The 22,391-nt window shown below is 39.8% G+C and overlaps 1 protein-coding gene and 1 pseudogene across 2 annotated transcripts in view; one reads left to right on the top strand and one right to left on the bottom strand.

The window, feature by feature from the left end:
• Nucleotides 1-2,108, bottom strand: part of LOC308642636 (centromere/kinetochore protein zw10 homolog) — a 33,647-nt gene extending 31,539 nt beyond the window's left edge. Inside the window, exons 1-2 of the mRNA XM_081281763.1 lie at nucleotides 1,989-2,108; nucleotides 104-238 (exon numbers count right to left, since the gene is read on the bottom strand). Coding sequence (XP_081137889.1) covers nucleotides 104-238; nucleotides 1,989-2,093 — 240 coding nt within the window. The 5' untranslated portion in view covers nucleotides 2,094-2,108. The remainder of the gene's footprint in view (nucleotides 1-103; nucleotides 239-1,988) is intronic.
• Nucleotides 2,109-7,711: 5,603 nt separating this feature from the next.
• Nucleotides 7,712-8,405, top strand: LOC308642589 (putative claudin-25; annotated as a pseudogene). Its single transcript has one exon. The product of its transcript is annotated as a putative claudin-25 (transcript).
• The last annotated feature ends 13,986 nt before the right edge of the window (nucleotides 8,406-22,391 follow it).

Below are 22,391 nucleotides of genomic sequence, written 5' to 3'. Positions count from 1 at the left end.
AATAAAAAACAAAACAGAGCTGGGAATGTGGCTCAGTGGTTAAGCATCCCTGAGTTCAATCCCCAGGGTCCCCCCAAAATTGCTAAAAACAAACTATTCTTACCTCACTCTCTATTCTGGATTTCAGCAGGTCAATATCATCAGATAGTTTATCCACCTGGGTAACAAGGTCCTGTGCACTCTGCATACTAGGCAGAAATTCACTGTACTTCTTGCTGATCATATTGCATACCTCACCCTATAATATTAAAAAAAATCATAAACAGTGAGTTGAGTAGGAAACTAACTCTGCTAACAATATATAGCTCATTTTCTAAGAGTCATCTTGCATGTGGGAGTTTTCTTAACAGTTAACTCACAGCACTCACCTTCCCTCCAAGCTAATGAGCTTCTTTTAAAAACACATTTCTCCCACCTTTAAGTGGCCCATACATTACCAAACATCAACAGTGCCCAAAAATTGTACAAATGCTGGAAAAAAGAAAGGTGAAGCCAGAAGTTCTCATATTGAATATATCAGACTGTATCCACCAATTTTAATCAGATATCTAATAGAAAAGTAAATGGATAAATGAAATCAATTATATGTATACCTCAATCTATTTTTATCTTCTAGCCTATGAAATTTTAAGGCCTACTCTCAAAACCCAAAATAATGAGCTTCATTATCTCCTTTAATTGAGATTATCTTTATAAACAATCTACCCTGCATTGAATTATTTAATGCTTTGGACAATACAAAAATAAATATGCTTTTAACAAATCCCTTTTTGCTAGGAAAGATTCTATACACTGCAGTAACCAAAAAAAAAAAAAAAAAATGACTGAAACGTAATAGTCACAAAATCCTCCAGAAAAACAAATGAGAAAAATCACCTCTAGGATAAAATGAGGTTATTTTTAATGCAGGAGATTAATTTGAGATGGAAAATGAAAAATGGGTAGAAATACATTGAAAAATGGCAGAAAGATAGACGTAAATAATATGAGCAAAATCTGGGAAGTAGAAAAAACAAATTGGACCTGAATGGACCATAAAAATTAATTTCAATTGGTTTAAGATTTAAGATGATAAAGGAAACTAGTCAAAGGAAATGTAGCTTAGGTCTAGAAAGGTAGGAGTCTTGAGTGTCATAAGGCAGCTTAAATAGGCCCTTTCCATAACATTAAACAGTGGTGAAGACCCCTAAAATCATGTAATGGAAATGTCAGTGATAGGTATACTTAAAATTTCAGAAACCACTTTTGTATGATCAAGAGTCGTTAAGAAGCGATCTATCTTTTGACTTTGTGGTGTGTGCCGAACTTGTTCCCTTAGTCTAGACTTAAGCAGGTACATAAAAGTTTTAATGAAAGTCACTGAAGATGTGGGCCAATACTGGCAAGGTAATATCAGTACAAAATGAAACTGTGTGGCCAGGAGCGGCAGGTCCATGTATAATAATGGCATAACCTTCAGCACGGCCTCAAGTACTTGGGGATGAAGAATAGTTTTAAAAACATATTCAGAGTTCAAAAAGAAATTTCAGGGAGGAGGACGACGCAATCCTCCCAAAGCTATTATTTCCACCCACAAATGGAAGACTGGGTGGAGGAGATGGAACACTCACAGATGGGTGACTGGTCTGGTCCTCTGTACATCTCAGACGCTCCCTCTCAGCGCTTCCAGCTCCACCTCCCGCTGTGCTGGTCTTTCCCCAGCTCCTTCCCCCGGGTGCACCCGTCCCCAGCCTAACCACTCCCTGACCCTCGCCAAACACCACCCCTCCCTCCCGCAGTCCCAGTCCTCCTCCACGCCGGGCCGCCCCTGGACTCCAGTCAGAGCGCTCTCCCCAGCCCACACGCCTCTCCTCCCACGCAACTCCCCCACCCGGACCTCCCCGGTTGGCCCCACTTCTGAGACACCTGCTGTCTTTCCGGCTCCTAGAGAGTCCCTAAACATCCACCCGGCGCCCCTTTCGGGTCAGAAGGCGCCAGCCCTCACTCACCTTGATCTCCTCCACCCTCCGGGTCAAGCGGCTGATCCGGGTGCCGAGGTCCTCCTTCTCCAGGCTCCCCGAATGAGCCAAAACCTCCGTCACGAAGGAAGCCATCGCTAACACGGGAACCTACGCCGACGGGTCACTTTCTCACAGCCACCGCGGCACTCCAGTCCCGCCGGCAGCCTCCGCGCGCGGCCTGCCGGGAAACGCAGTCTGGCGGGGCCCCGGGCGCGGCGCGCCAGCGCGGGCCACACTACAGCTCCCAGCAGGCCCCGCGTCGCCCCGGGCGGGGCTTCCGCGGCGTTCCGGAATTGGAAAACTGAGCTGACGTGGTTTCCTCCTTAGCTGCATTCAAACGTTTGGTCGCTTCCCGCCGCTTTTTTCCTTGACGAAATGAATTTTTTTTTTTTTTTTTAAATCTAAACCAGTCAAGTGAACCTTCCTCAACCTCACAACGTTTAGAGGTGAAATAATCTAGCTGGAAGATCCCAGGAGCCCATCTTGATCCTTCTCGTCAGATATTCCCTTTCAGTGCCCCCTGGAGCGGTGCGTGGAAGTGGAGTCGCCTCATTATAAATAAAAGGATATTTTGCAATTGTCCTCGGCATTTGTAGTTTATATTATATCTATGCGCATTATATTGCATTTGTGTGACACATTACAGAATTATAATTGCTTAGGTATAAATAACCTCAGTCTTTGTGCACTAGAACAAGATACTTTACTGTGTTTTGTTTTTTGTTTTGGTAGTGATGGAGATTGAACCCAGGGGCGCTTCACTGCTGAGCCACACGCCTGGCCATTTTTTTTTTTTTTTTTTTGGAATGGTCTTGCTAAGTTGCCGAGACTGGCCTCAAACCTGCCTTACCCTCCCCAGTCTCTGGAAATATGGCATGCATGCGCCATAGCTGATAGTTAACACTTTCTATCAGAGATTACAAATCAATTTTATTAAAAGCTTTTGAAAATTAAGTTTCAGACTGGAAGTTTAGTATTGATTATTGCATACTGGAGGATGTTCTTTCACATTATACTATGTGTGTAAATGAGTTCTTTTAAAAAAAAAAAAATATTGAAGACGGGCGCGGTGGCAGTGAAGCATGCCTGTAATTCCAGCAAGTGGGGAGACTGAGAAAAGAGGATCCCAAATTTGAGGCCAACCTGGGCAAACACTTAGTGAGACCCTGTCTCAAAAAAATAAAAAGTGCCGGGATAGAGTTCATTGGTAGACCACCTCTGGATGGAGAGGCTGGGGTTATGGCTCAGCGGTAGAGTGCTCGCCTCGCATGTGCAAGGCCCTGGGTTTGATCCTCAGCACCACATATAAATAAATAAATAAATAAAGTTATAAAAAAATTTGATACAGATATATATATATATATATATTGCAGTACATTATTTCTCTGGGTGGTGGGCTTATAGTGTTTATTCTCTTTCCATGTTTTCAACAATAAACATGTACTGTTGGATTAAAATGTTATCCTTGGAAAAAAAAAAAGATATCTTAGGAGAGCTAACCTCAAGTAGGCATTGACTCTATGATTCCTGCCAATTTTATGTGTCTGTGGGACAATCTGCTTATCCTAGTGAAGCAAGGGCAAATTTCTGTACTGTATGCAAAGGAAAGGAAACCTGGATTAAGAAAAGTTGCTGAAGGACAGATGTAATATCTTGGGATGGGCCAATCAACTTCCTTTTAGTAGACTTGTATGCCTTAATTTGAATTTTTTTTTTTTTCGGTACTGGGAATTGAACTCAGGCTTTCGGCCACTGAGCCACATCCCTAGCCCTATTTTGTATTTTATTTAGAGACAGGGTTTCACTGGATTGCTTAGCGCTTTGCTGTTGCTGAAGCTGGATTTGAACTCTAAATCCTCCTGCCTCAGCCTCCTGAGCTGCTGGGATTACAGGTATGCTCCACCAGGCCTGGCCTTACTTTGAATTCTTAATGTCACTAATAATAAATGCCCAATGACATAGAAAGACCTACAGATAAAATTTCTGAAAACTTGTATTGCATATTTATTGAGCAGTTACTATGTGGCAAACACAATGCTAGGTCTGGAAATCCAAAAACCATGAATAAATAATCAGAGGAAAATATGATATTTACTGTTTTGAAGGTATATGAAGGGATGGATCCAGATTTACTGGAACCTAAATCTTATACAGTTGCAGGGAGGGGGAGGACTCCTTAAGAAAAAGAATATAAAATAATATACAAAATTAGGTTCAGTCTTACTACCCCTTAGCAAGGTGCAAAAGGCAGAGGAAATATTGAAGGAAGAGTACCCAGTCTGGATGAATCAGGGAATTTTACAGTAAGGAGGAAGCTTTGAGAATCCAAATAAGTGCTACTTTGCAGTTGAGGTTCTCTGATCTTCTTTCAGGAGACCAATCAATATAGACCTACAAACAACAGCATAAGTTCATGCCTCTCCTTAGGTATAAAGACCACTTAAAGGTGAAGACTTTCTCAGAGTCCAAAGAAAAGAAGCAAGAGCCAGAGGAAGAACAAAAAGCACACAGAATGGATAAGGATTGGTATGCACAATCAGTGTATGCAGGAATAAATGAATGCTTGAATAAATAAAAATAATAATAATAAATGAATGGGTTTTGTTTTCTGTCACCTTACTGTTATGGTTTGGGATACAAAGTGTCCCCCAAAGATTCATGTGTTCAAGTCTTGGTCCCCAGTGCAGCAAAGTTTAGAAGTGGGACTTTTGGAAATAACTGGATCAATAGGGCTCTGGCCTCATCAGTAGGTTAATCCATTGATAGCTGAATGGACTATTGAGAAGTCATGGAAAGTGTAAGAGGTGGGACCTAGTAAAAGAGTAACTCCTTGGGCATGCCCCCACGGACTGTATCTTGTCCCTGTTCTCTCCCTCTCTCTCTATCTCCTTCCTGGGTGCCACTACTGAATAGCTTTTCTCCACCACATCCTTTTACCATGAAATTCTGCCTCACCTCAGGCCAAAGCAATGGAGCCAGCCAATCATGGCCTGAAATGATGAGCCAAAATCTTTCCTCATCTAAGTTGTTTCCTCATGTATTTGTCACAGTGGCGAAGATCTAACACACTGACTTCTTACTAGTTCACATTTATCATGGGTTTATAGGTCTCCCTATTCACAAATTCTCACAGATCATCAGAAAACGGCAGAAAAATCAGGAGCAATGTTAGGATTCCTCCCAATCTATCATGGTTCACACATACGAGGCATATCTGTATTATGGAAGGAAAGTATCAAACAACTCTTGCCATGAATAGTACAAGCAGAGAACATTTCCAAGTTTGCACATGTTATTAAAAAAACAACAGAAGGAGGCTACAATTTGAAAAGACATACTATGTATTTCAAAATAGTCACTTTGGGGGCTGGAGATATAGCTTAGTAGTAAAGTGCTTGCAGAGCATACATGAGACCCTGGGTTCAATCCCTAGCACCATGCACATACAATTCTTTGGTGGGGAAGAGTGTGAATGTGGATGAAACAAAACTGTTAAGAGCAGATAATTTTTGAGGCTGGGTGAGATATGGGATTCATCCATTTTTCTACTTTTGCATATGTTTTAAATTTTATGAAAACATAAAAAAGAGCATTCCAGATGCTGCTGCTTGCCTCCCTCCCCTGTGCCATTGACAATCACTGGCATACCAGACTACCTCAAGACCTCAGTTAGGAAAAGTCAAAACCTTCCTTTCTCAGGAGGTGCTTTCACTCTGCTGGCTGCCCACACCTGTGCTTTCACTCCATATTTAGTGTATTGTGTGAAGTAGGCTAAACCATGAGGGGAACACAATTGGTCAGACATTTGTGACTTCAGTAAAATAAATCCTGGTTTTCTTCTGTTTTGCCATAAAGACTAAGACCAACATGCTGTTTCACCGGTAGGCAGGGGAAGGGCAGAAAAATCACCCCTGCAGCTGGGGACAAGAACATGAAACTTCCGAAGTCCAAGCCCTCTGCTTCAGGTGTGGTATCTGTTGCCTGCTAACCAGAACTTGCAGTTATCTAATGAGGCTATATGGTGGCAGTGTGAAAATGAAATACAGATAAAGCATCCAGACCAAAGTCTGGCATTTAGTCATACTGAGTAAATGCATATTATTTCCTTTCCTCTTCAATCCTGCTACTTGGCAGCAACAACAAGCAAGAATGGAAGCTAGTATGATTACCATCTGTTTATAGCAGCCTTCCTAGCAGGAGCAGCTGCAGCTGCAGCCCCCTGGGAAGGAAGCACTTCCCTTCAGGTGTGTCTAGGTAGGTAACTTGAACTGGGAAAATTCTAATTTTTTTAAATGACAATATTTGTGGGCTTTCTGTTTACAAAAATATTAAATGAGTCCGGCATAATGGCTCAGTGGTCAAGAGTTCCTGAGTTCAATCACCAGTATCAAAAATAAATAAATAAATAGATAAGAAGAGCTGGGAATGTGACTCAGTGGTTAATTGCCCCTGGGTTCGATCACTGGTACAAAAAAAAATTAAATGATAAATTCATTAAATAATACATAGAAAAGCACAAATAAATAAAAAGCTATCCATAATCCTACTATCAATATAAGCAGGGTTAACTTTTTATCTGATAAACACACACATACATATCATGTGTCTTACATATACCCTTTATATAAAAATGAAATTGCATTCTGTATGATTATATACTATTGGTCATCTGTTTTCCTCAGTTAACAACATGAATGGATGATATGTCAAAATACATTCTGCAGTCATATATAACTAAAAAAAACAAATGAAAAAATATTTTTAGGGCTGGGGATGTGGCTCAAGCGGTAGCGCGCTCACCTGGCATGCGTGCGGCCCGGGTTCGATCCTCAGCACCACAAACCAACAAAGATGTTGTGTCTGCCGAGAACTAAAAAATAAATATTAAAAATTCTTTCTCTCTCTCTCTCTCTCTCTCTCTCTCTCTCTCTCTAAAAAAAAAATATTTTTAAAATAAAAACAAACAACAACAACAAAAAAAAAACAAACACAGTGATGCCACCAGATGGACTTCCATGGAGTTGCTGGTGCTGAGAGACCAAGCCAATTATAAAAAGCAATTGTTAGCACTACAGAAACCTATGTTACAAGTTTTCTTAATCACAAAATATCCATTTAATTAAAATGTGTAAAACAAAGAAAAACAACAACAACATTAAAAATCCTTTTCATGTCATTAAAATCTCTTATAGCATCACTTTAAAATGACTGCCTGGTATTAAAATTTACCATTACTAACAACCTTTCAACAGACATTTCATAATTATTTGTATATGTTCACCAAAAAATCTAGATAAATTCCTAGAGATAGGGTGCTGGATCAAAGTTTGCACATATTTAAAACTATAAAACATGAAGTCCTATTGCCTTCCAAAAAAGATTAAATCAATGTATATCCCCAGAACATTTTTCTTGAGATCTCAGAGATGGGGAGTGATTTTAAGTTTATGAACTATTGATGGCTTGGCATATGGCTTTTTACCTTTCATGAGACCCTCCGCCAAAATCCACACCTACATTCTATCTGGGACACACCCGCTAAACCCAAACATTGCCAAGTTCCTGACACCTGCCTCAGCTGCTGCCTAGAAAACTAATACAGGAACCCTCTACAAATGTGCAAGACTTTCCACCCCAGTCTCCTAAAAATAGTCCCTGCCAAGGAGTTCCTGAGGCACTCATACTCCTCTGCCTCTGGAGGGGAAACAACTATGGCCTGGAGTTTCCGAGGGAGAGTCCAGCTTGGGGGACTGCTTCTCTCTTTCCTTGGCTGGGTCTGCTCCTGTGTCACCACAATCCTGCCCCAGTGGAAGACTCTCAATCTGGAATTGAACGAAATGGAGACCTGGATTATGGGGCTTTGGGAGGCCTGTGTGAATCAGGAGGAAGTCGGCACGGTGTGCAAAGGCTTTGAATCCTTCTTGTCTCTGCCCCAAGAGCTCCAGGTATCCCGCATCCTCATGGTAGCCTCCCATGGGCTGGGACTGTTGGGCCTTCTGCTTTCTGGCTGTGGATCTGAATGCTTCCAGTTTCACAGGATACATTGGATGTTTAAGAGGCGGCTATGCCTCTTGGGAGGATCCTTGGAAGCATCAGCTTCAGCCACTACCCTCTTTCCAGTCTCCTGGGTGGCCTATGCCACAATCCGAGACTTCTGGGATGACAGTATCCCTGAGATTGTACCACGCACGGTGGGAGTTGGGAGATGCCCTCTACCTGGGCTGGGCTGCTGGTATTTTCCTGGCTCTTGGTGGACTAATCCTCATCTTCTCCGTGTGCCTGGGAAAAGAAGATGTGCCTTCTCCGTGGATGGCCCATCACACAGCCCCAACATCCTGCACTCAACCAGAGGAATTTGATGGCTCCTTCCACCTCACCCCAAGACCTATGAACCTGCTCATCTAGGACTGGCGTCTGCCAAGGAATCTCTGCAATAAAGAAATGTCAGTAGAAACCCTTCTCTTCCTTATCCTTTATCACTTCTTTTTTGCTCACCTACTTTTGGGGGAAGGTTGCCATCCCATCTGTCGAGAACTTGATTATCTTGGTGATACAGTGATCTTCATTTCAGAATGAAAAATTAAAGGTACAGTGTCTAACAAACATGTTTATTTCATTTTGAGAGTTTATTTATATGAAAGTGCTTTCAGGGGCTAGGGATGTGCCTCAAGCGGTAGCGCGCTCTCCTGGCATGCGTGCGGCCCGGGTTCGATCCTCAGCACCACATACCAACAAAGATGTTGTGTCCGCCGAGAACTAAAAAATAAATATTAAAATTCTCTCTCCCTCTCTCTCTCTCTCTCTCTCTCTCTCTCTCTCTCTCTCTTAAAAAAAAAAAAAGAAAAAAAAAAAAAAAGAAAGTGCTTTCAACAGTGCACAATGGCACATGCCTGTTATCCCAGCAATTTGGGATCCTGAAGCAGGAGGATTACAACTTTGAGGCCAGCTTCAGCAACTTAACCAGGCTCTCAACAATTTAGAGAGATCCTATCTCAAAAAGGGCTGGGGATGTGGCTCAATGGTAAAGTGCCCCAGGCTTCAATCCATGGTACCAAAAACTATGCTTTCAAATTCATTAATTATATGTTTGATCTTTTTATTACTAAAAAAAAATATATTACAAAGTTACATCCATCACAGAAAAACCTAGTGTGAAGAGGCACTTGTATATAGCTTGAAAAGATGACAAAAGTGCTTTGGCAAAGAAAAATGAATTTTTGACCCACATAGCACCTTAGGATACAAATCTTTCTTAGGGCACAGTTTAAAAGGGATATTCACAATAGACTGTTGCTGTCTTATAGATTCTTAATATCCTAGAGGGGAGATGGTAGCCTCCCCTGGGCTGGGACTGTTGGGCCTTCTGCTTTCTGGCTGTGGGTCTGAATGCTTCCAGTTTCACAAGATACAATGGATATTTAAGAGGCGACTATGCCTCTTGGAAGGATCCTGGTTTCTGCTACATTGTGAAGCCATATGAGTGCTCTGCTGTTATCCTCTCTTGAAGGTAATAATCAGAGTAAGTGAGAGACAGGGTGACCAATCCTTCTGATTTTCCTAGGACTTTGTAATTCCACTGTTAAAATGAGAAAAGTCTTGCGTACATTGGGACAAACTGTTTACCAGAGGGTGACTGTGCCCATTCCTAGCCAATGTGGATATGTATTATCACACATTTATCAGCTTCTTGAAAATATATTTAACATGTGAAAAATCACTTTATAAACCCCTTAAAATTTAACTCAATGTTAACAGACCTATCCAAGCTGTGGCTATAAATGAAGTCCCTTTCCTAACAATAATCCCGGTTCTTGTTCTTTCCCACTTGCACAGATGGGCTCTTTCCTGACTGCCCGACTCTGGGGCCTCTTGGAGTATTTCTGCAGGTCCTACAGGAGGAGCCTCCTGTTGCTCCTAAACCTGTCTACTGCAGTCACCCTGTATATCCACCCTGCTCCCCTCACTACCCCACTCCCACTCCCACTCCCATATTCAGATGAAGAAGAGTCACCACTGACCCTGCCAACAATTTAGTTAAGGGTGATGGTTCCCAGAGTCTCCAAATAGGTCATTTCTCTAAGTTCAGGCACACACTGGATTCCATACAGAAGTAGGAAACTTCCCTTCCCCAGCGGGAACTGAAGCGTCATGATGTCTCTTGCCTCTCAATAAAATAGCTTCAGCATCATGAGATAGCCACTACTCAAGAAGGAGTACACACACAAACAAATTTGCCTAAGTAGCCCACGTCAGTATCCTCCTTAGAAAAGTACCACCCTTTTTCCCTGAGGAAATAGAGTCTGCAGAAGAACAACTTTATATTCAGCAATTTTTAACTTTCTACCCAGAGCAGGTTTCTCTTGGATTCATATTTTCTCCGGAAAGGTTTTTTTTCCTTTAGTATGTTCATTTGTATGCATCCACTTGACATATACAAATCCAGAGCCAGGCATAGTGGCAAACACCAGTAATCCCAGCAACTCCAGAGGCTAAGGCAGGAGGATCACAAGTTCAAAGCCAGCCTCAGCAACTTAGCAAGACCCTGTATCTAAATAAAAAATATAAAGGGCTAGTAATGTGGCTCAGCACCCCTGGATTCAATGCCTGGTACCAAAAATAAATAAATAGATAGATAAATTTTTCTTAAAAATCCAGATATCCCAGATAAATACACCTCTCAGGACAAAGGCAAGTCTGCATCAAGGATTATTCTGGCCTTCCCAGGTAAGTCAGAAAACTGCTTTCAATGCCTGTTTTTTTCAGCTACCCCTTCTCAATGGTGACAAAGCTCTTTGGGCCAAGTTTCAATGAAGAACGAGATTCAAATCTCCTTCTGTCCCTACAGTGTCTACAAGAAGGGACTATCACTCACCCATCTGATCATTTATTCTCTCATTTAATAAATGTGTATTCAGAATCTACCATGTACCAGGAACTATATTGGAAACCAAGAATGAAATAGTAAATAAGACAAAATGAATTTCTGCTCCTCATTTGGCAATCAGGGGAGGCAGATATTAATGTAAAATCACTCAAATAAGTGTAAATTATAACTGTTAACAAATTTCACAAAGTTCAAAAGGTATATGGTTCTATCAGATCATGTGATTGGAGGAACCAGACTTAGTCAGGGAATCATGAGCAAGCTCCCTAAGGAAGAGGTAATTTTTTTTTAATTGCCCATGGACCTTTATTTTTTTTATTTATATGTGGTGCTGAGGATCAAACCCAGTGCCTCACACATGCTAGGCCAGCGTTCTACCACTGAGCCACAACCCCAGCCCAGGAAGAGGTAATTTTAAAAGGTAAAATAGTGGAGAGCAGTTCCCGATGAAGAGAAAAAAAAGTATAGGGTGAGACTAGTGATGTAGGAAGGAGCCAGACCTTGTGGTGCCCTGTAGGCCACAATAAAGGATATGTTCATCTCTATTCTCAGGATCATAGGAAGCCAAGCATGTGGCCTGGGAACAAAAGCTCAGCACCATTTGACTGCAGCAGTAATTTGCTCTGTTTGTTTTCTGGTACTAGGGATTGAGCCCAGAAGTGCTTAACTGCTGAGCAAAATCCCCAGTCCTTTTTAATATTTTATTTAGAAGCAAGGTCTCACTGAGTTGCTTCAGGTCTCAATAAATTGCTGAGACTGGCTCAAGATCCTCCTGTCTAAGCCTCCTGAGCTGCTGGGATTATAGGCTTGTGCCACAGATCTGGCTTGCTTCCGGTTTTCTAACAGCTTGTCCCTGTACATTTCCCCAAAACAGACTTAGTTGTGTAGGGTTTAAGAGTGTTCAAATCACTTTTGTGAATCTTGGTCATCTTATGTAACATATCTTGAAATTTTTTTCGTGCAAAGAAAGCAGCTATTACTGCATTTGTGTTGTCAATGAGGAAATTGAGATTCAGGATTTAAGCAACATGTTCATGACAATTATTAGCTGCGTGAGGACTCAAACCCAGGTTTTGATGTCATGGCAGGCCAACTTTTTTCTCCCCAGCCTGCTGCTTTACAGGATAGGCTATCTACACCATCCACAAGTACAAAGAAAAAACTAACACAGAAGCAGAAGGGAAAAAAAAAAAAAAAGACCTACCAAGACAAACTTCGTCTGTGCTTATGTTTAGGTCCCATCAGGGTCTTTGTTGCCAGATGGCTCACCTGCTCCTGCTGGTGGCTTTCCCCAACATCCTTATCCCATTAATTCCATGTTCCCAGGTGCTGAGGACATTTTTTTCAACAGCGTTTGATTACGCAACTAAAGATTTGTTAAGAAAATATTCTGTCTTCTCAACTATCCTTTTAAAGGACACAAAAGTTTTTGTTGTTGTTCTTTTTTTTTTTTTTTGGTTTTGTTTTGTTTTAATGAACAAGTGGGTGGGACTGATGAATCACAAGTGTTCAACAGCATTTTATCCCCAGGAGTGAATGTGATAAGCATTCTGGTGAGAATCTACTTTCAGACAAAAAGTCTGAGGAAGGAGACATTTTTCACCTAAAACTGCTACTTTTTTTGAGAGGGGAGGAGGCAGGTACTGGGGATTGAAGCCAGGGGTACATTACCACTGAGCCACACCACAGCACTTTTTATATTTTATTTAGAGACAGGGTCTTCCTGAGTTGTTTAGGGCCTCACTAAATTGCTGAGGCTGGCTTTGAACTCACATTGATCCTCTGCCTCACTCCTGAGCTGTTGGGATTCCAGGCACGCACCATCGCACCAGGCAAAATGCTACTGTTTTTATCCATCTGCACTGAAGGTGAAAATAATGAGAAATAAAAATAAAACTAATTCAATCTTTAGCACAACCTTTTCTCATTTAGATCTGTGACAAATTATCTAAGGTTGAAAATATTTATCATGATTATATATAGAAGATATGTAGTTATGTGTATGATAAAAATAAGGGAACATAAACCAATCAGCATTTCAAATCAAAGCTTTTATTATGTGAAAAATATTGTTTAAAAAAAAGCAACCACAAACAACTCAGGGATTAACCAATTTAATGCAGTTAGAATTCTGTGTGATTTGGTGCTGTCTTCTCTACCATCCTATCTATGGGCCTAAAAATTTCACCATTAGTAGTTAAGGTATGTCCCAAGATCCCTATTAAAATATTCATATGTTACCCCTCTGGGCCTCTGAGACCAGCTCCAGGGAAAGAACCATAAGGAGGAAACTGATGTGGGTTAGATACACATGGGATGAGAAGAAATTTGGAAATGGTTTCACAGGCTTCTGGTCAGGAAGTGTTTTGTATTAACCAGGGTTAGCACAGTTAGAAAATTGGTCAGGAAAATGTTGGATTCCAGGCACTAGCCTTTAACAGGAAACTGAAAGAAGCTGGAGTTTATTTTCCATTCTACCATTGATTGATGTATTTTCCCAAGCAAGTCATTATCCTCATCTCATCTGCATTTATAAGATGTAGAATAGACTTTTCAGTTGCCTACATTTTGAATAAAGTCTCAAAGTCACATGCCATGGGTGATTTGCATCTCAAGAAAGGCTCAATACATTGCCACTTAGAGGTGTCCAAATGGCCAGCCTTAAACCCAATAGCCTATGAAAGAAATGCATCCAGGTTCATTAAAGGAAAATTATAGGAAGGGGATTCATAAGAGTTGAGAGTATTATGATGTTCTGTGCCTTCCCCATGAGGAATGGGGTAGACATACCTCAAAAGAATTACCTGAATAAGTGTTGTTCCCAGGAAGGAAGCCTGATACCCCATCCCACTGCCACCAAGCTGCAGAAACTCTGGGCCCATTGCTACTGCCACCAGAATGGAGTTCACCAAAGTTCTTGGGAATGCCTGACTTGAGATGTAAAGGCCCAGAAATGGGTGCCTGAGCACCACTGAGGTGGTGGAGCCACTGAGGCTGGCTGGAGCAGGATAGTGGCAGTGCTCTGCCTCTTACTGGGGTGAGGTGAGCATTCCACAGCGTAAGTGGACTCTGAGGAAGGGAGTTCCAGCAATATTGTCCTAGGGGACTATGGAAGGAGAAGGGGACTAGAGCTGAGAGACAATGTAAGACCAGCCAGAAGGCCCCAAAGGTGTTAGGGAATAGAGTGTGGAAGTTTTCCACAGGGTTCTCTGAAGCGTCCTCAAAACCTCCTATACTACAAGAGTTAATCACTGGCTTCCTACCAAAGGACACTGGATCAAGGGTTAATTATAACGTTTTTGAAAAAAAATTAAAAAAAAATTTTGGTAGTTGTAGATGGACAGAATGCCTTTATTTTGTTTATTTTTATGTGGTGCTAAGGATGGAACCCAATGCCTCATGCATGGTAGGCAAGTACTCTGCCACTTAGCTACAGCCTCAGCCCTGAAAAAGGTTTTTTAAAGTCCTTTGCCTTCTTCTCCCATAAACTCTTCTCCCCCAGGTCTAGGGGAACCAAACTGGGGGTAAGAAGAGGGAATGGAGGAAAGTGGGAGAGAGCTTATGACTCCTTCCTTACTGCTCTTGCCTCAACTTCAGGGTAAGGCCTAGACTAAAGACGGGAAGCTCTAAAACAAATGGGTGAGAGTGAACTTTGGATGTACCCTGGTCTAAACTTTATAATACACAAAAAATAATCATTTTCATACTCATATATGAAGATAAAGCTATGAGATCTTCTTGAGATGCTGTCAAAGGAAATAGAAGGTAAATCCAAAAGACCATCTTGAAGGTAGCAGTGATGCATCATATTCTATCAAGTCCAGGCCATTCAATTAAATGATTAAAGAAAAATATATCTAAAGTAGGAAAGGAATCCGACGATATTCCAAAATTTTTATATCCAGCATGATCCCCAAACCTTTCAATAATAACCCTTTCAATCAGGTTGATTAATATGAACACATCCATTCTCCAGAGGCCCATAATCTTGTGGACATCTACATTATGCCCCAATCATTCATGCATAATGTCCTATGCAGGTCAGGACAACCCTTAAAATTCTTGCCCCATGATGAATTTCCCTGTGAGGATTGCACCTGGAGCTCTACTTTACACTGAGTCATTGTTATTTCTGTTCTTTCCTTTAACACTACAAAAACAAAAACAACTTGGTAAGTATTTTACTGTTTGATAGACCAGAAAAACAGTTTTAGCCAGTATTTAAACTAAGCTGTCTCAGATTCTAATGTCACTATACTTGCCATAGAACCACATCTTAAAACAAACATGAATCCTGTAGTTTTATAAAGGAAAGCTATAAAACTGCTTAATTCATGAATGAGTTCTGTCTGTTCCTTAAGTAGAGTCAACATGACTTCATAGCTGGGTAGAATGGCTCATACCTGTACTGCCAGCTACTCAGGAGGCTGACACTGGAGAATAACTTGAAACGAGAAGTTCAGGGCCAGCTTGGGCAGCATAGCAAGACCCTGTCTCAAGATGGTGGAATAAGAAGGACATCATTACCCTAGGTACATGTATGACTGCACATATGGTGTGACACTACATCATGTACAACCAGAGAAATGAAAAGTTGTGCTGCAACTGTGTACAATGAATCAAAATGCATTCTGCTGTCATATATACCTAATTAAAATAAATTAAATAAAAAACACATAAATAAAACAAGAAGATGACTTAAGACTGTACTACTTTCAGGTCATCACTGGGATTCTCTTTGTTAAAAATCTAAATACTAATCTAGAAAGATTACATTCAGCAAGCAGTGATACTTCCAGCCCACCATCAGGACTAGATAGAAAAACTGACCATTCATGAATGCTATTAATACCAGGACCAACATATTTAATTTTCAAAGCTCACTTCAGGCAGCTTCTGGGTACTTTTGTGTCCACTTATCAATTCCAAGTAACCTAAAATCTTTAGACTGCTTCTATCTCCTAACGGTATTCAGAGTTAATTTACTCTTCATTATTTATCATCACAACTTCTTGTCCTGCTAGTATAACAGGGGCAATCCAGGTTTACTTATTTTATTTTTTAGAAGGAAGAGACCAGATTTTGCCATGCGAGACCTGGAGTTTTTAAACAGATTCTATTGGCCTAATGGTCAACAGAGAGAGCTTAAGTGTTGTCATGACCAGCTGACAACCTAATAGGCAATGTGCAATCAAGTGTGCTCAAGAAAGACATAGAAATGCCCTTAAAATATCTCTTAAACCAGCTCTACTCTCTCTTGTAGATTCCTATGTCACTTGATTGTTCAACTATTTAAAAAAGAATGCAAGATGGGAGGTGAAGGGGCAGAGAACATAGAGAATTACTTTCTAGGCTCAGGAAAAAGTAATATCATGACTGAATAGTTTAGACTTTGAACCTAAGGAACTGTACATTTATGACAATTATAAAGTTTAATTATATACAAAATGATTCATTTTTCTGTTTCCATCAAAGTCAAGTTTAACATGAAGAATGTGCATAAGATAAAATACATCAAGTCAAAAACTATAAAACTTAAAGGGGCCAGGCATGGTGGCACACTTCTGTAATTCCAACTACTCTAAAGGCAGAGGTAGGAGGACCACAAGTTCAAGGCCAGTCTCAGCAATGCAGTCAGACTCCTTCACAAAATGGAAAATACAAAGGGCTGGGGATGTAGCTCAGTGGTAAAATGCCACTGGGATCAATTCCCAGTACCCGCCCCCAATATATTTTCACTTTTTATTTTAAGACAGGGTCTCTAAGTTGCTGAGGCTGACCTCAAACTTGGCATCTTCCTGTTTCAGCCTCCCAAATTTCTAGGATTATAGGAATGTATCATCACACCTGATTTGTAGACCTTTTATAAAACCACAGAATTCAGTGAGGATGACAACACAAAAGTCACTTTCTTAGTGGGCAAAAAAGTTCTATGAAGGAGTGGTTCTCAATTGTGTATCAGAATCACCAGTGACTTTTTTTTTTTTAAACTTAACAGTATAGCAATTGGACACAGTGGCACACGCCTATAATCCCAGGGACTCAGGAAGCTATAACAGGAGGATGCCAGCCTCAGCAATGGGAGGCGCTAAGCAACCTGGTGAGACCCTGTCTCTAAATAAAATACAAAGTAGGGCTGGGGATGTGGCTCAGTGTTCAATCAGGTACCAAAAAATAAACAAACATACAAATAACTTAACAGTGTTAAGGGCCCAGTCCAAATCTAAGACATATCCAAATCTGTAGGGTTGAGACCTTGGCAGCTGTGTTTTTAAAGTGACACAGCTGATTCTACATTGGCAGCCAAGATTAAAAACAAGTGCTGAAGAGTTTTGGATTAAAAAAGCAGGATTGTATTCAAGAGAAAAATAAACAAAGCAATACGTGGTTATTTGAAAAGATTAATAAACCCCTAAAAATACTAACCAAAAAGAAAAGCAAGAAGATATAAATCACCCAGTATCAGCAATGAAAGAGAAACATCACAAAAACCCTAGTCACTGGGCTGGGGTTGTGGCTCAGCAGTAGAGCGCTCACCCAGCACGTGTGAGGTACTGGGTTTGATCCTCAGCACCACATAAAAATGAAATAAAGATATTGTGTGTCCACCAACAACTAAAAAACAAAATATTTTAAAAAACCCTAGTTCTTAAAACACACATAAAGACACATATGCACACACACACACTTCATGCTATTATAAACTTTGTTAATTATAATTTTGGATGAAATGAATGAATTTCTAAAAAATTTTCCACAACAGATTCAAGAGGAATTTAAAAAAATCAAAAACCCAATATATGTGTGTGTATATAAATATCAAAGAAAGTGAATCCATAATTTTGCATTCCCACAAAACACAATGACAATTATTGTAGGCTGAGCTGGCTTCAGCCTATAATAATAATAATGAATGCTCCCAGACACTGAAGAAAGAACCCCTATTTTATCCAAACTCACCCAACTCATTCAGTAAGGCCAAAATAATCTTGATACCAAAACCATGACAAGAACATTATGAGAATAAAATGAAAGGCCACTCTCTCTCAAGAATATATAGAGGTCCTAAGCAAAATTCTACCTACATATAAAAACAATCATGATCAAATCCAGATTATTCTGACAATGCATGGTTGATTTAAATTTGAAATCAATAAATATAATCCAAATAGTAACAAAATATTGGAAAATTAATTCTATCTATATGTACATAAAGCATTTGACAAAATTCAAGACTTTTTTTCAACTTTTTAAAAAACTTAAGATTAAAAAAACACACTCAGCAAACTAGGAATAGATGGATCTTTCTTTACCTAGCAAGTGGAATTTACAGCAATCCTACTTAATGTTGAATAGGGCAAAGATCATCACCATTTCTGTTCAGCATTGTACCAAAGTGTGATCAGGCAAGAAAAATAAATAAAGAGTTGTAAGAATTCAAAATAAATATCACCATTCACAGATAACACAGTTGTGTATAAAAGAAATATTTAAAAATCTACAGATAAATTATTAGAGCAACTTAATTTATCAAGATCATTGGATGAGCCAAAATAAACATTTATTTCTCAAAAAAAAAAAAAAAGATCATTGGATGCAGAGATGATACAGTAGCATCAATTTGTTTCTAGATACCAGCAAGAAATAATAAAGAACACAATTTTGGGGCTGGGGATGTGGCTCAGTGGTGGAGCACTTGCCTAGAATGTGTGAGGCACAGGGTTCCTTCGATCCTCAACACTGCTTATAAATAAATAAAGAATGCAATTTTTGCCTGTAATTCCAGCTGTTTGGCAGGAGAATTTCAAGTTCAAGGCCAGCCTCAGCAATTCAGTGAGACCCTAAGCAACTTAGCGAGATCCAAATTCAAAATAAAAAGGGTTGGGGATGTAGCTCAGTGGCAAAGAACCCCTGGATTCAGTCCCCTGGACCAAAAAAAAAAAATAAATAAATAAAAAGTAATTTAAAAATTTGAAGCACTAGACCACCAGAGAAAGAAATGTTTTTGTTGTTTTTGAGTTCCAGGAATTGAATTCAGGGGCACTCAACCACTAAGCCACAGCCACAGCTCTATTTTTTGTATTTTATTTAGACACAGGGTCTCATTTAGTTGCTTAGTGCCCTGCTTTTGCTGAGGATGGCTTTAAATTTACTACCCTCCTGCCTCAGCCAACCCAGCCTCTGGAATTACAGGAGTACATCACCATGCCCAGCAAGAATTTAATTTTTAAAATGACATTTACAAAAGCTTGAAAATCATCAAAAGCCTAAGAATAAGTCTGTTGGAAGGTGTGGAAGTCCTTTATGTAGAAATTAAGAAAACCTAGCCAGGCATAGCACCATACACCTAAAACTCTAGTGACTTGGGAGACTGAGCAAGAAGGATCACAAGTTTGAGGTCAGCCTAGGCAATTTAGTGAGCTCAGTGGTACAGCACACCTGGGTTCAAATCTCCAATCCCCAGTATCACTCTCACACACACACACACACACACACACACACACACACACACACACAAATATATCAGCAGACATCAACACCAGAATCTCAATTCTCCCCACATTATCTAATCATCATAAACCTTATCAAAATCTCTAGATATTTGAGTGTGCTGTTGTGAAACCAATCCTAAAATTTATATGGAAATGTAAAAGACCAACATTAGTCAAGACAATCTTGAAAAAGTAAAAAACTGGAGAATTTATGATATTGAAAATCAAAACTTATTGTATTGGTACAGTAGACAAATTGGCTAATGGAATAGATAAAAGAACTCAAAAAAAGAACAAAGACTTTAGACTTACGATAAAAATGGCAGTGTAGAGCACTGGGAAAAGGAAAGTGTTTTCATGCGGGGTCAATCAATTAAATGTGAAAAGCAAAAAGTGAAATTTCAAAATGAAAATCCAGAATATCTTCATGACCTTGAGCAATAATTTCTTCAACATGACAAGATAAGGACTAATCATGAAGCAAAAGACAAGTGGCTGGGGTTGTGGCTCAGTGGTAGAGTGCTTGCCTAGCATGCATGTTCGATCCTGAGGACCACATAAAAAAAACAAAACCTAAACAAACAAAATAAAGATATTGTGTCCATCTACAACTAAGCATATTTTTTAAAAAGACTAATAAAGTGGGCTACATTAATATCAAAATTATTTTAATCAAAAGACACCAAGAGGTAAAAGCCACAGAGTGGGAGATAATACATGCAACATATACAACCATTAAAATTTTTGCAACCAGAAGAATGCATGCAGCTAGGCATGGTGGCATGCACCTGCAATCCCAGTGTCTAAGGAGGCTGAGACAGGAAAATCTCAAGTTCAAAGTCTCAGCAACTGCAAGATGCTAAGCAAGTCAGTGAGAGCCTGTCTCTAAATAAAATACGAAATAGGACTGGGAATGTGGCTCAGTGGCTGCGTGCCCCTGAGTTAAAATAAAAAGAAAAAGAATACTATAAAAAAAAAGACAAACAACAAGAGGCAAAAAAAAAACCCCACTAGGTACTTCACAAAGATAATGACTAAAGGACAATAAGTAAATAAAGAAATGCACAAGATCATTGGTATGTAGGAAAGTTCAAAATAAAGCCACGAGACATCACAGAACATCAGAATTGCTAAACTTAAAAATTCTGACAAAATGTTGACAAGGATATGGAACAACTGGAAATCATGAACTGCTGGTGGGAACTTAATTTGGTATACTCACTTTGAAAAATTGGCAGTACCTTATAAAGATGTATCTGTATCCAGATATTCCTATGAACAAGTAATTCCACTCCTAATTTTGTACCAACAGAAATACATTTTTGTGTGCATCAAAAGATATATATGAATGGTTTTTGGTAGCATCATGCATAATAACCAAAATCTGGCAATAACACAAATGACAATTTGTACAATTTTGAGATGTACTCATATAATGAAATACAATATATTGAACAATGAAAATTAATCAACTATAGCTTCATGAATTCTGGTTCAATTAATTCCCTCTTCTATCCCTGCTACATTCACAACTCTCCATATAATTCCCTTTTTGCTTTTTATGGTACAGAAATTCAAACCCAGGGGTACTCTACCTCTGAGCTGTATCCCCAATCCTTTTTTTAAAAAATTTTAATACTGGGTCTAAGTTGCTGAGGTTGGCCTAGAACTTGTGATCCTCCTGCTTCAGCCCCCCACCCCGCCCACCCCCAAGTCACTGGGATTGCAAGTCTGCACTTACATGCCTGGCTTTACATCCATTTTCTGCCTCTTGTTCACTTATTGTTTTGCCGAAAATTCTTGCATGCTCTTTTGGGGTTACCACATATCTAAACCAAAATAGCTATTATGTATCTACCTGGACTTCTTTCCTGAAGTGAACAAGTTAAAAATTTGTTTAAATGCTTCCCACTTCTTGAAGATAGCAAAATCAAACAAGAGGATTGTAATCCCAGTTAACTGTGGAAAATGCAAACCTAGTCTAAAGGGGATCTATGTTGCAGTCCAATATCCTGCTCAAACTCAATTTTAGGTTAAGGGCTTGTAAACTGCTTCTTCATACTCCTCATGCTCTTCTTCCCCTTGCCCTTTTTTCTAATGCTTAAAAAATGTAAAAGTTGTGTGAGGATGGTAAAAAACTGAGACCTTAATTTGTGGAGCCCTGTAGGAAACGATGCTCTACCCAAAGGCAGTCAGCTATGTGGGAAAAAAAAAATGGTGCCAGCACTCCCTCTGGTGGTCTGAGTGGATCCAAAGAAAACAGAGAGGGAGCAACAGAAACTACACCATCTGTGTGTTCCTTTCTTGGCCAAATGTAGATTTTCAACAGCTGACCAGGAAATAATTAACAAACAAAAAGGACAAGACAAAGTATTTTACAACATGCACAACTAACAGTCGTTAAAAGAACAGATGATGAAGACAGACACACCAAGGATTAATATTCTAACCTTGGAAAACCATGGTACCTACCTACCATCATCACAGGGTTGTTATTTTATGTATATATTTATGAATTTATGGTACTGGAGATTGAACCCAGGGTTGCTGCTACTGAGCTATATGCCAAGGATTCGCATATTTTATTCTCACTAAATTCTCACTAAAATTGCCCAGACTAGCCTTTAACTTGTAATTCTCCTGCCTCAGTCCCTGAATGACTGGGATTACTGGTGTGTACCACCATGCCCAGCCCAGGGCTAATATCATTGAAGCACTTTGCATACAGTACTTAATAATGCCAGGGATTAATAAGTGAAAGGCAAAGGGTGGTGAATAGGATTTCAAATAGTAAAATGGGTAAGATAACTTCCCTTGAAACAAACCTTTATGAGGAACTGGAAAACACAAAAGCTCTTCTGAATATCTATAAAAGATGGGCCACTACTAAGAAATTCAGGGGTTTTTTTTGGAACTATAGATTGAACCCAAGGGTATTTAACCACTGAATCACATCCCCAGTCCTTTTTATTTTGAGACAGGATCTTACTAAGTTGTTTAGGGTCTTGCCAAGTT

This window comes from Spermophilus citellus, assembly GCF_964194105.1.
Source record: "Spermophilus citellus genome assembly, chromosome: 2".
NCBI classification, from domain to species: Eukaryota; Metazoa; Chordata; class Mammalia; order Rodentia; family Sciuridae; genus Spermophilus; species Spermophilus citellus.
The sequence above is the reverse complement of the archived record's forward strand: the minus strand, read 5'-3'. Positions and strand labels throughout refer to the sequence as shown.